Raw genomic sequence first — 15110 nt, 5'->3', positions numbered from 1 at the left:
AACATAGCAATTCCACTGATTGATGTTACAGGCATATTTAGTTTCATCTCGTTAAAAAGTTTAATGCGTAAATTGAAACGTATAGGTAAATCACGTCATTTCCGGCCCGTAAACTATCCAAATTAATACAATATTTTGAAAACCGATATTAAAAACTGTCCTTCTTCTAATAAGCCTGCTTTATAATTATCATGTAAAAATGCTTATTGCAAAGCTAAAACTTACAGGCATGTAAAATTCCTGTAACCTCATTTTTAAAGACGGAAAAACCAAATGAGCCTTTTGTCAGACTTTTACTGACCGAAATTCACCTATGTACCTTCTTTCGAGCCCTCCCTTTATGTATCAGAGCCGCGATAACTCTTTCAAACCATCCTACAGCCTTAAGTGCTAGACCTTTGGTAAAGTGCTTAAGAGAATCTAGTATTCCTCTGCATTTGTTCATATATCTAGTACAGGTACATAGTTGTATTCTTGTTCACCTTGGCATAATCAACATTAGGCAAAATTCTAGCCGCTATAAAATGTGTGAACTTTAAATACAAATACTTACCTACGTTTTTCAATAGATGTAAATCGAAATTGGTTTAGAACTTCCGCCTGCGCTCATTTCGGTAATAATTTGCATATTATTAAGTATTTATATAATAGAAATAAAATGTTATATGTTGCCATTTATGTTTTTTATATTAATTCCCATAAATTGTTGTTGGTTTTGTTAACGTCAGTCAACTTACGTCAGATTTATTGTTATGATAAAAATTTGCTATTAGTTTTTCCTGTATTTTTGAATCGTTTTCCTTTTCGATATAATTTGCACGCTTTTTGTATGACAAAGAGATCATTATCCAATATACCGACATAAGTACAAATCAAAGAGCTTTGTCTTACATTGCTGCATACTCGTAAGTTTTGCCGACTTTAAATAATAAAGAGGTGTCATCATAGGTACTTTGAATACCACATTTAATAGCCCTCTTACACGTATGGCAAGATTATATAATGAAAGGACCATTGTGACAGATTATCCCATCGATATTTTCTTTATGAAGTTCGCATCATACAAACGCTCCCTACTTAAACAGTGTGAATAGTGCCCATTCGTTATTACTTTAATGTGTATTTTAATTTTATTATCTTAGTTATTTTTATGTAAGTCTCAAATGAGTTTCATGTTTAATGTCATGCACTCCTGTAATTTGTACAATTGCTTGTGCTGTCAATAGGCATGATGACAAATTTTTAAATTCCTTTGTATGATGTAGGTATACGTCTATTTTATATGAAAAATTATTAATTTTAAGAAAATGCGAAGTTTTTTTATCAAATAATTGCATTTTTCTCTGTCCACTTTGAATCCGGCGCGAAAACGCTTGTCAGTGTCATGTCGTCACTTGTGACGTCACGACTGAAATTACAAGACGCAAGTAAACAACGCTCGTGCAATAATTAAGTTTTTTGTGTTATTAAAAATGAATTCGAAAGTGCATAGGTGTTGTGGGGTCCCCCAATGTAAGAACACATCCAAAACAACTCCTGATAAGTTATTTGTGTACGTTCCTCACAATAAAAAAATACGAAACAAGTGGCTTAAACTTGCAAGGCGAGATTCAAAAGCAATATTGCCCAGGGTACAACTTTATTTTTGTGAAGATCACTTTGATGTAAGTTATTACATAGTTCTCTAGATTCTAACATAGTTTATAATGTAAATAACTATTTCGAGGTTAGGTTTCATCTCTCATTGTTTTTTAATTAAACTAGTATACTTACATGGAAGTTTTAACATTTCTAAATTCAGCTGAACAAAAATCTTTATTTGATGCCAAAAACTTTCCCAGCATTATGATATCAATTCTAGGCAAATTAGCGCTGTTTGCTTTGATAAATCCGGGCTCCATAACTCGTGTTATAAACAATTAATTAATTAGAAACAAAGATCGCAGTGGAAGTTCACAATAACGAAATGTGACGTTCGCGCGCTTTCGCGCGAGTTGTTTTCAGAGATGACGTCACGAGCTCTGATCGGTGTTCAAGATATCATGGCGGATTGCCTTATTTCGTAATTTTATTTTATAAAATACATATTAATCACATTATTAATAAAGAAAACAATGCGCGTTTTATATTCCAAGCTTCAAGTTTAATTTAATAAATATATTATTTTAATGATTTTTGATTACTGTCATCATGCCTATTGTTTGATTATTAGATTTTGTATAACATTGGGTGATTGTATTGTTGGTGTGCTTATTTTTAATAAATAAATAAATTCTCCGGCGCGGCATGTCTTCTTCCATGCCTTCATAAATAATGGTTAAAAGGGAAATTAGATTCAAACAATTTAGAAAAGAAAGAAAGAAAGAAAGAAAAACGTTTTATTCACGCGAGTGACACAAGGAAAAAAAGAGAAAAATACAAAACAAACAACAAAAAAAATTAGATATAAAAAAAATACGAATTACAACACAGAGTACGGAAATTACAACAAGAGACACGACACGAGAAGAAGGTACATAACGGGAAATATGTGTCACACCCGCGTGAAACGGCCCTCGCTCAGCATAATGCTGAGACCCTACATGAATTTAACCATACATGTTTGTAATCTATGTGTTGTCGTCATTGGTTAGCGTGGATATATTCGCCGTTGCTAAAATTATTTCAACGCCTTCTAAAAAAGCAATGGCAATGGAAATTGAATGCTATCTTCTTAGCACTAGAGGAATGTAAACTAATGTTTTATTATCTAATGTTTCAGGACAAAATGGGGCTCCCACAGCTGACAACGTGTTGCTTCGTCTTCGACTTGAAGACAGGATGTATTATCATGGGCAGTATCAATGCTGTGAGTTTGCTTTCATTATTTCTGTAGGCGATATGCTGTAAATGGACCGAACATTTTTGAATATTTTATACTATCTAAAAGAAAACGTCTTACAAAAGATTATAATGAAAATAACTACCAAGTTACAGAACAAATTACCTTTGTTATATTGTAAAGGTAAAGGCAGGATATAAGTACAACCCAAAAGAGATGAAATCGATGTCCAAAAACTGTTAGTACAATTACACATTTATCAATTAAACCGCGACGGACAGAACATTACCCATTATATTCGTACATTCGATGAAAACTGCTAAGAAGTCATCATTTGGGATCAGCACAGCGACGTAAAACGTGAAAAATCCTTTATCCTTACATTTTTCCATGTAGCATTTCTCTCATCTGTGTGCTGTTTGTTACAAAGATCTAACTCAGGCCCTTTTTTCTTTGAAAGTGTAATACACTATTGCGTTAAATGCTAAAAAAGAATCAAAAGTCTCGAAAAAACTCTTCACACCACACATAACACCATAAAACCCACTAAAATGTGCATTTCCTCCCCAGGTCCTATCATTTACCATGCTAACACTAATGATAGTGCTCGCAGCAGAGGTAGGAGCGATCGACTTGGAAGTGCAATATGCAGGTGACATAGAGATGCAAGCGGGCATGACTGGCCTCTACGCTATGACTATCATACTGGTCATCATGTTCCTCGTTAAGTTCCTCATCGACATAGCTTTTGTTTATGGAGTTTCTACGGTAAGAACTTAATTATGTAATCTATATTATTAGGCTGAAGAATTTGTATGTTTGTTTCACACTACCTACTGGTCTGATTTGAAATTATTTTACAATTTCAGACAGCCACTAATAAAATTAAAGAGATTTTAATTTAGATATTCCCAAATCAATGCTTCTAGTCTCTTTAGATAGCTACACTTTTACATCAAGCGCCTTCCGATTTCATTAAAATAAACTCAAATATCAATAGAAAGGTGTTTTTACACAGGTTACAACGGGTAGAATTACTGTGTACTGTGTCTTATACAGCTTGTTAAGAAGATTGTAAGAAGAAGTCCTCACTTAGAATTTAAGCTTTAAAGAGTACCTATGTTATCAAAAAGAAAGAGTTTGTGTTAATAATGAGAGTCTTAAGGCTGAAAATGTGCGTCCCAACTTTATCTAAGTCTAACTAGACATAGAGTACCTCCTGAAAGAAACTGTGTTATTAAGTTTATGTTGATTAACATTTTGTTTACCTCATTTCCAGGAGCGGCAAGGCATCATCAAGGCATACATGATCATGTGGATCGTGTTCTTCATGCTCTCCATGTTCATATTCTTCCTCAATTCTCCAAACATCAGCGTCGGGACTATCTTCACTGAACTCATTTATATTGGTAAGTTACTTGACCATTTTCGGTAGGGATGTTCAACATCGTCAATGACTGTAAATCCCTTATAAGATTACAGCGAGTCTTCAAAATAATAAAATAATGTTTGGCAGTGTTAATTCATTATGCTTTGCCGCAAATCATCATCATCACCTGTCTAGTCTTTTCCCGACTATGTTGGGTTGAGGTCTGCTTCCAGTCTAACCGGGTGCAGCTGAGTACAGCTGTGACTGCCTATCTGACCTTCCAACCCAGTTACCCGGGCAAGCGGCTTTGCTACAAATTGTTGCTAAGATAAAATGCCAAGGCGCTTAAAAGTTCGAAACACCAACGTGACTTATAAGCAGTGAAAAGGGTTGAACCGATTTAATATTATTTTAATTTATTAAAAAAAAAACAACGAATTGAGAATCTGTCGCTTTTTTTGCAGTCGGCCAAAAAATGTACACGGGTCCATGTATCTTTTATAATACCTGATATAATTCTTCATTTCCATATTTTTCAGCTCACAACGTATACACCATACTCCTCTGCAACAGTTTCTACAAGCAACTCAACAGCAGAGAAGAGGTATAAACCACTACAGCCTGTCATATGACGTCATAAGCCATGTAGCATTGAATGCAATACCAAATTGTGTAGTATTACGTACGTTCCACGTGTTTTTGTCAATGAGTAAAATAATGAATTAACACTGCCAAACATTATTTTATTATTTTGAAGACTCGCTGTAATCTTATAAAGGATTTACATTGGAAAATAAATAATTAAGTTTCCATACGTATTAAATGTCATGACAATAAATAAAATGTATTTCAAATTATGTATGACACAAAGTTTATATTTGTGTATAAGCATACCTACCACATCAAAGTATGAATGAACACCAGTCAATAGTCATTTCATAGATTGCAACAGCCTAATTACGTAAATCAGTCGCTCTGTATGACTATTCAAGCCAATGCCATGTCATAAAAGTGTTAAATAATACTGTTTTGCAAGTTGTAATGTTAGTGACATACCTAAGTCATGCAGAAGAAACCGGGAGCCAATGGCAGTCTTAGCTTGCGTAGATTTAAGTATAAATATGGTTTCTTGCGATGTAAACTTATGAAAATTGTAAACTTTATGAATTTTTAAACGCCTACTTCGTGCCAAATTGTGTCAAATTATTAATTAAGCTATTTATTAGATTGATACGTGTTAATTTTTTTGTAAATAATATAACGTTTAATTACAAAAATGTTTATTCATAAAATGCTAGTCATTAAGTTTGTTACAGTTGTCACTATACGTCTATTTATAATAAAAAATATATAATACTGTTATCAAGACATACGTAGTTTCATTACCATCAATTTTTAGGTTTTACATTGAACAAATGACTCAACTTTACTTTATCGAGATATTATTAAAATCTACGTGATTACTTATTATATAACTTATCCTCATATAAGGCACTTTGTACTCTGTTTAAGTGAGGACAATCTGCCGTTTACTCCTTACTCTATCTATAGGCACATATTTCTTAAATGTTATCGGGTTGGTTAGTTGGTAATCACCTGTTATACATTCTCTTTGGTATCCGATCAATATAACACCTGGACTTATAAATAGGCTGAAATAGGCACCTTCGCTATAAGCTTCTTTCAAACGTAGGGTCATAGTTAGGCCATGGTATCCATAGTAGTGAGATCCAAGAATTATTGAAAAGATACTCACAAACTTCTTATTAAACAGGCCAAATTATTTACAAAAACAAAAGACGGAAGTTTAGAAAACAATCTTTGCTCTCGAGTAAAACAAGTAACTTCTCATCCCCCCTCAGCAAGGAAATTAGTAAATTAGGTACTAGTAGTACTAACTAGCAGAGATACTAAACTCCACTTAGGTAACCGATATTGATACAGAAAAAAATATATAGATAGAATTTGACGAAACACTATTGAATTCTTATCGACGGCTACCTAGATTCGAGAATTTTACCAGTTATGTACAATCTCTCAGAAAATATAACATAAGTCTTAAAATAAATGACTAAAGAATATTCTAGAGTCTCTCAGTATCTTCGTCGAAGCAATCAGCAAGGGGATCCACATCTTCGGCTTGCTGGTGGAATCTGAAGTCTTTGCCCCTCAACATAAGCTCGTAAACCGTATGCACGACCACCAGGAAGTGAATGTGGAATACTGCAATCAGAAAAATATATAATTAATCCCTATCATATTATTCATAATATGATAACGCTCCAAATTCTTAAAATTCTAATTCTATTAAATTATTCCAAATTTCAAAATAGCCCATTTATCGACGAAGGCTAATATAGTAGACTACATTTTATATCCTTGTGAGCGGAGTAGTTTCCACGGAATGCGTGTAAAGCGGCTAGTTGAAATTCCAGTGGTAATATTGTTAAGACCTCGGCGGAGTACTTCACAAAAAAACTAATAGTAAAAGCAAAATTTATGAGCGTCTCAAATCGAATTCGATTGTTTGTTACGCTTTCACGCACCAGAGAAAACTCGGAGAAAGAAAGAGCTTTCACGCAACAACTACAGAAACGATCATCATGAAACTTTGTACACATATTCTTGGTGATACTAGAGTGAACATAGGATACTTTTTATCAACACGCCATGCGGGCGAAGCCGCGGTCGGAAGCTAGTAGGTAATAGAGCTGTCTGTATACTAACACGACACTATGAAGAGACTCAGAGCCAGGATCCAGCAGTTCTCCAGCAGCACCAGCAGAGCGCACAGCTGACACACGATCGTGATGATGATGCCGAACGACAGCCCCCAATACAAACTATGGGTAATACAGCTGTCTCCATACTTACATGACACTATGAAGAGGCTCAGAGCCAGAATCCAGCAGTTCTCCAGCAGCACCAGCAGAGCGCACAGCTGACACACGATCGTGATGATGATGCCGAACGCGAAGTAGCATAGCACGAAGCTTGGTTTGTTCTGAAAACAACAGTAGTTCATTAATGCTAAATCAAATTTGAAAATCATATTTTTTACAAGCTTTTATTACAAGCTTTTATTATTACAAGCTTTTTTACAAGCTTTTATTTAACTTGCAATGTATGTATGTATGTATGTATGTATGTATGTAACTATGTGTGTTCGGGTGGAATTTTACAACTCAATTTTAAGGCACTTGCCCTCAACCGATTGAGCTGCAATTTTGCATACATGTTTAGTTTGGATGACAATGCATGTTAAGCTATGTGACGTCATCCTAAATCCAACATGTCTAAATATACAAGATGGCGGACTAGTTATTTTTAAAGTACCTATACAATATGGGTATCAAATGAAAGGGATTGACAAGTAGAACACATCGCACTTTACGAAATAAAAATCCAAGATAGCCGCCGCTACAAAATGGTGAATAACCTATTTTTTTCAATCCCATCCATACCTATGGGTATCCCATGACAGGCAAGTAGAATAAAGTGCACTTTACCAAATCAAAACTAAAAAGTATAAAATAAATTGAGGTAAAAAAAATCTTTAAAAACAAGCTTTTATTTAAATGCGCTAAAAATAAAAAAATAAACTTTTACTGTAACTTTACTGATTTATGTTTTAAAAGCTTGTCGCGATTTTACTAAGAAAGTAAATACGAGTACTTAAATCTCGCGACAAGCTTTTAAAACATAAATCAGTAAAGTTACAGTAAAAGTTTATTTTTTTATTTTTAGCGCATTTAAATAAAAGCTTGTTTTTAAAGATTTTTTTTACCTCAATTTATTATTGTTTAGCTGATAGTCAGCACTCCTTGAACATCAAATTAATGACGCCTGGAGGAAATCGCTATGATATAAACAATTCATCCATACATTCGCAGAAGAAAAGGTCTTTGCATTAACACTAGCTTCTGACGCAGGAAACGTCGCGTAGGAAAGTATGAACTACTTCACGTATTCCAATAAAAAGTAGACTACATCCTCCCTCTTTTGACGCAGAAATACTTATTTGTTTAAATCAGCTCGGTTCTGGATATTAACACGTTGAAAAAATCAAGCAAACAATATGAAGATTACGCAGCGTAGGACGTCCACCAACGAGGTGGACAGACGACCTTATAAAGGTCGCCGGAAGACGCTAGATGCAGGTCGCTTCCAACAGGTATCTGTGGAGATCAAAGGGGGAGGCCTATGTTCAGCAGTGGACGTCCTATGGCTGAGATGATGATTGTATTTATATATTTGTGTATTTATATTGATTGTAGATGTTTATGTTAATTAGTCAAATTAATATTTAAACTGACCTGACTACAGTCTACTCACCTTTAAAATACCAACAACCAGCATGACAGAAAACATCATTCCGAATAAAGCGACGACAATAGCTATGACCATCAGGATGCGAACTGAAGTCATCGATAGATGCAGCCCAAAGGTCTGCATGTACTGGACTTGAGGAGTAGACAGCTGCCTGGTCTCTTCATCCTTGATGATGAGGCAAGCGATGGAACCTGATAGCATGAAGAGGGATACTAGCTGGAAGAAGAAAAAATATAATTATAGATAATATAAAATTGCCATATTTTTAGAGTGCGATTCGATCGAGTGTTCTTACAAATTATTTCAGAGTGAAAAACAAATCTCTAACCAGATTACTATAATAGTTAATAATAATGAGCTTTATTTTCCTTACACACTTTAAAAGACTTACATTTCTAAATATTATTTGTAGTGTTAGTATTATATTTATATTTATTTTAAAAAATTATGCTTATTCTAGTGTTAGTATTTTGTAAGGACCGCTCTGGCGGTGAAAGCCTCCTCCATTTCTTTCCATTTGGCTCTGTCTCTTGCTAGTCTGCTCCAGGTATTTCCCACCGTACCAACTATATCATCACTCCATCTTTTGAATGGCCTTCCTTGTCGTCTTTTCTTGTGAATCGGGTACCAATTGGTGACAGTTTTGGACCATTTGTTACCTGGTGATCTTTGGACTATAATAGTTACTTTAACTCAAACCCAAAATATTTGTAATTAAGTTAAGGTACAGCGTAAAGGCCGTGAGGCCTTTTTCAGGCGTTGCAAAAGATGTTCTGTGTAAAGTATGTGTGCGGCCGTTACCTTTTTTGTCATTTATTTATTTTTGAACATATATTTTACATTTTTAAATATAAAAATAAAAAAACATTAAAAAATATAAAAAATAGGTTGCCACCGATATCGGGCACAGGGTCCAAGGTACCAGAGATAGAAACCTCCTCACAATACGCGCCGTATCAAGGAGTACTGCCTTCTGAATCAGTCCCTTGATCCAGCCGTCTAACGAGAGCCTCCTGAGGTGTTGGTCGAGGCTCTTGGCTATTAGACCATTGGCCGTAACGACAATCGGCACAATGACAGCCGTGTCGACATTCCACATGGCGACAACCTCGTGCGCTAAGTCAAGATACTTTATTTGTTTCTCTTTCTCAGCTTTCACGAGGTTCTCGTCATGCGGAACGGCGACATCGACTATCATCGCGCGGCGCGCTAATCGATCTATCACCACTATATCAGGCTTATTGGCTGCAATAGTCCTTTCAGTGATGATAGATCGATCCCAGTACAACGTGATATGGTCGTTTTCGAGAACTGGGTCGGGCGCATACTTGTAGTACGGTACCTCAAGATCTACAAGTTTTTACTGCAGAGCAAGCTGCTGGTGGATGATCTTGGCCACTTGGTTATGTTTGTGCAAATATTCACCGTTAGCCAAACGAGAACAATCAGAAATAATATGTCTGATAGACTCACCTGGATGGTGACATGCCTGACATATGTCAACCGTCCCGTCTCTCATGATATATCTCCGGTAGTTATTCGTAAGGATAACTTCGTCCATAATTGCACATACACACCCTTCGGTTTCTCCAAATAAAGCTTGTGGCACATTATAGCAGCACCGCAACAGCACGGCTGCAGCACGGCGTCGCCTCGAATTAAGACTACGGCTAGCTGCCAGCGCGCCAACCACGCGATGTCCGCTCGCCGTCGGCGCGCCGTCCGCTCGCCGTCGGCGCGCCGGCCGCGCGCCGGCCGCGAGGTGTAAGCTTGCTGTCACCGCAAACTCAATATTATTTTAAGACGATTATGATTGATGTTATGATTGAACACGACGTAATGACGTTGTTTCGCTGCCGGCTCGGAGTCGGCTCGCAATTAGCACGCCGTCGGCGCGCTGTACGCATGAGGACCGCTCGCTTGCAGCACGCGGGCGGCGAGTCGAGTTGTGTGGAAGCGGCAAGCACGCTGACTGCTCGCCGTTGGCTTTTTCATATTGACATTACGAAATATATTATAATATACACGATTTAATGCTCTAAATTGAATGACAACTTAAATGCTGGTGTGGAGCCGTGCTGTTGCGGTGCTGCTGTAATGTGCCACGTCCTTAAGTCACCGAAGCATAGCCAAGATACGGACGCTTTGAAGTCTACATCGGGGCCATGAAGAGCCCCGAAGAAGCGTCCGTGTAGCTGTTTGCTCTGCCTTCTTGCGATCATGGGTAGTTAGTACCACAGGTTTGCGCCAGTTCTCATTTGCCAACGATAGCGGGGTGAGTCATCTGTCCACTGCTACCACATCACGGTGCATACCCACGTCGCTTTTGAGAAAATATTCTCTGAGACTGAACACACCTCGCGGTTGTGGAGCGTCTTTGCATTTAAAAAGCCTCGACCTCCACATTTCCGCGGGATGTACAGTCTCATCACCGACGATCGCGGGTGATGCATTCGTTCTGCGGTCAACAGTGTGCGGAGTACATCAGGACTGGCATGACCCAACCATTAAAGGCGCGAACCTTGTTGCCGCCCGATAAGGACTTTTTAGAACCCTATTCAGGCGGCCGTTACATTTATTATTACAGGAAACAACCCGTCGGGTTACTGTTTAAAAAAATAAAAAAATAAAGGAATACCTTTTATTTTGATTAAGTACTTCTTACATAAAAATAGCACAGCCTGTGTAACAATAAGTAAAAAGTTGCCAGACTAAAAAAATAATGAGCAACAAACAAACTTTAAATAAATTGGCAACACAGCTGCCACTCCAAGGGGAACTCCCTAACAATATAGGAACCAATATTCTAGAGGAAAGGATAGCGCATATACCCTTGTCTGCAAGTGTAAGGAGAGCAGAATAACCAAAACGGAGTGTGTCTCGGTACGAGGTAAATTGTGAAAACAGCACGTATTTCAGAATGCAATACAAACATTGTGGTTATATATTACATAGGGTATTTAATTTCTCAACACCTTTATGTACAAAGGCGTACTTGGCTGATAAAAATAAACCACTAATACATAAATAGCTTTTTAACCGACTACGAAGCTTTTTCGCTAGCTTAATTTTAGTTTAGATATGTACCTAGAACAATTTGTTTTTAAACCCGTGCCTACTACTAACCATACCGGGATAAAAAGCCTATGTTAGCCTCGGGAAGAGAGTAGTTTTCTAACTGTGAAATAATTTTTCAAATCGCTCTAGTAGCTTTGGAGTCTTTAGGGTACAAACATACTTATACAAAATGTGGTGAAAAACCGACATGAAACTTAATTTCATACCGAATTCGTTCACTAATATCAACAAAGCTAATTTAAGTCTGGGAAGTTATTTCTAGAAATCTATGAGCTACCTACCTACTCCTTAAGACGTAAGGAAACTAGCGGGCGAGAAGCCACGCCCTACCCCACTTTACATTTGGTTAGAATACCGAAAAGATTACGGATTGAGTTGTAGTACCTACCTACCCGCGCACTGCACTGGTGCAAACTTTTAGTCGGCCGATAGTTTGTTTGGGCTCATAACAGTATGAAGATGGAACGTGGTACGCACATTACAAATATCAGATATTATGGTGGTATCAGATCCATTAGAAACTTTGCTTGGTTTTAAGGTTCCTAAAAGAAAAAAGATAATACATAAGTATCATCTTTTTCAAACCAGGTAAAAACTGTTTAGTAACATTTGCTCAGCGTAATTAGTTTGTAGTCAATAAAGATTTTATAAAGCAATTGCTTTATTTACAGTTGAAACAACCTATATGGAAATAGGTATCACATACATAGTTAAATACTAGTACAGGAAATATAATAATAGCTACGAAGGTACCTAGACTTTGAAAGGATACTGTTACACAGCCACCTATGCGCGTGCGTCTGAAGTCTTGCAGTATATTTCTATAACCATCTTTCCATTGATTTTCGATCAGAGTTTGACTTATACCAATTATTGCTAATTACTAATCTATGTTAATGTAATGAAGATGACGCCGTTTGTCGTTTGTTTTTGCCCTAAAGGCTCCGAAACTGTTGAGCCGATGTCAAAAACTTTTTCACTGTTGGTTAGCTAGACTATTCCAAAGTAGCTGTCAGCTGTCTATATTTTAGTCACCGGTATGGGAAGAACTTCCCGCGGAATGCCGGTCAAACCGGGTTTAAAACCCTAAAACTAAGTAATTTATTCTCTACATGAGGCAATCCTCTACTTCTCTCATATGTACTTAAAAAAAAACTTTCACCAAACCGTCAGGTCTTTAAAGTTGATTCATTTTTTCAACATACAATGAGCTGACATTAATGAAATAACTACCTACGTAACTACTATAATACACAACCATATTACGTCTTATAGGTATCATCTCCATAATGCAGTTGGCTCTACCCTTCACACAACATCAGTAATTAAAAAAAAAAAAAACAATTTTATAAAGAAAAAACAAGAAAAAAATACTAACAAAACTGCAAATCCCCATCAGCACACATCCAATGTTCGCCGGTATCACATAACAGCATTTTTGGGACCAACACATTTTGCCACCCCTTTTAAAATCACAACGCGAAAACAAATTTACTCAACCGCGCCACAGCGTTTAAAAGGCAACACTACCATAAAATATGGGGAATGGCCGAATGGCTTACAGGATAATGAAGTACTTCATTCCCTTCCCCTCCCCTCCCTTACTCTCCTCTCTAAGCCAAATAAATATTATAAACACAGCGTTCCTTGAAACTGAATCTACGACTGTTTTGATTAGTGTGACAAAAATTCTACAGAGAGGCACTCAAGATTCTGTCTTTTGTATCAAAATATTGTCACTTGTAAGTCCATTAAGACATAACAAATAATTAGAGCTAGCAAATAAATAATTAAATGTAAACAGATGCAGAGCATAACTTGTACTATTCTACAAATATTATGAATGTGAAAGTGGAGTATCGTTGGATGTTTGTCCGGACTTTTGAAAGAATTTTGAAACTTGACAGTAATATGTACATTAAAAAATAAGGATACTTGCAACCCGTAAGTACTAAACTGTTTATTGATTTTAGTATCGATTTCCCAAAGTTTTAACAAAATTTTCCTTTGTTCCTTTTGCGTCACACGTTCGACATCAATATGTTAAAATTTTCCTGAATTTTAAACATAAGTACTGGAGGAAAAAATATGATTCTGAAATTCCGTATTAGAAAATAGATATTTTACTACTATTATTATAAAATAGATATTTTACTATTGGTTCTGTTGTTACAGCCTTTTTTTACCGTCCCACTGCTGGGCACAGGCCCCTCGCACACAGAGAAGGTTTATTGGTACTTACTACACAAAAAATATTTTAGGAACTAATAACAAGGGGACCTAGTCTGTCCCTGCACTGTCAAGTGTACTTTTTATAGGTCAGCATGCTAAAAATTATGTGCCACTTAAAATAAACAAAGATTGTTTCTGATAAACAAATCCGCTAGTCCTTCAAACACTTAACACCTTTGTGAAATACAGACGACACATCAACCTACCTCAATTTGTCTTTCTTAAATAGATTTTCAACCTTATCACAATAGTGGAAGGTTAATGTTCCATTGGTAAAATTTGACAAATTCGGGTATGTTGACGTACAAAAACTAAACTGTCGGACAACTATCGGCCGATAGCCGGTTGACAGTATATTTTTAAGGGAAATCGTGAACCCTGTCAGTTTTTATTGGGCCTTCACCAGATCGTTGTGTACCATACTTATCCTTGCTAATTAGGAGCCCGATCAAAATATTTGCTCGAAACGGCAATCGAACCGAAGACTTTTTCACTTCCCAGCTTCCCAGTAGGGCCAATGCCTGCCGGGGCTGCGGGATTGTTCGAAAGAGTTACCGCGGCCCTGGTACATAAAAGGCCTAGGTACGACGGAACACGACGGTTTTTAGTCAGTAAGAGTCTGACACGCCCTCACCGCTGCTAACCAGCATCAATTGATGATTTTTGACGTCGTTAAAAAAAAAGACTTATTTCACTGTTTGGATACATTATGCTAATTAAACAGTAGATGAGACAAATATAAACAACATACTATCGCTTGTCTTATTCATCACATTCCGATGAAGCTCTCGATTGCATTTCACCGGCTCAACGCGTTCAATCGATTTGGTTAATCATTTGAATGAACATTGTTCTAGTCGATACTATTTGATCTTTTCTTTACTTTCTTTTTATTCTGCGAAATATTTAGAGTAAACAGTGGGCTGACAGTTGACCTGATGGTAGGCAATTTGTTTTTTTAAAGAAATACAAGTTTTTAGTAAGTCTGATAGCGGATCAATACCTGATTTTTGTAATGTACGTACTATCATTAATCTTCATCTTCATGGCCGACCAAAAGTTGTGCGGGTACTCTAGATTAAAAAACATTTATTTAGAACAAACATGTGAAAGGATAGTTTTAATACAAATTTAATAAAATATAGAACTAATTATAAGGATAATTGTGGATTCCTGAATAGTGACGCACTAGATTCATTATACCCAGAGTACCTCATATAGTTTTATATGCACTGGTTATTTCAAGAACCGTTTTCAAAAAGTATTCATAATGCAAGA

At 36.5% G+C, this 15110-nt stretch overlaps 2 protein-coding genes across 2 annotated transcripts; one reads left to right on the top strand and one right to left on the bottom strand.

Moving 5' to 3' along the window:
- Positions 1 to 2106: 2106 nt before the first annotated feature.
- Positions 2107 to 5558, top strand: LOC124636477. Its single transcript, XM_047172582.1, has 4 exons — positions 2107 to 2848; positions 3392 to 3589; positions 4101 to 4230; positions 4730 to 5558. Exons 1-4 carry the CDS (start codon positions 2612 to 2614, stop codon positions 4798 to 4800), a joined length of 636 nt encoding a protein of 211 aa, XP_047028538.1. The 5' UTR covers positions 2107 to 2611; the 3' UTR covers positions 4801 to 5558.
- On the bottom strand, positions 5454 to 13133 carry LOC124636478. The gene is made up of 4 exons (XM_047172583.1): positions 12979 to 13133; positions 8526 to 8738; positions 7065 to 7194; positions 5454 to 6413 (listed from the first exon to the last, which is right to left on the bottom strand). The coding sequence occupies exons 1-4, from the start codon at positions 13051 to 13053 to the stop codon at positions 6274 to 6276; spliced, it is 558 nt and encodes a 185-aa protein (XP_047028539.1). The 5' UTR covers positions 13054 to 13133; the 3' UTR covers positions 5454 to 6273.
- Between the last annotated feature and the right edge of the window lie 1977 nt (positions 13134 to 15110).

The sequence above is a fragment of the Helicoverpa zea genome, chromosome 14 (genome assembly GCF_022581195.2).
Source record: "Helicoverpa zea isolate HzStark_Cry1AcR chromosome 14, ilHelZeax1.1, whole genome shotgun sequence".
Lineage (NCBI taxonomy): Eukaryota > Metazoa > Arthropoda > Insecta > Lepidoptera > Noctuidae > Helicoverpa > Helicoverpa zea.
This window is presented reverse-complemented; position numbering and strand designations above follow the sequence as displayed.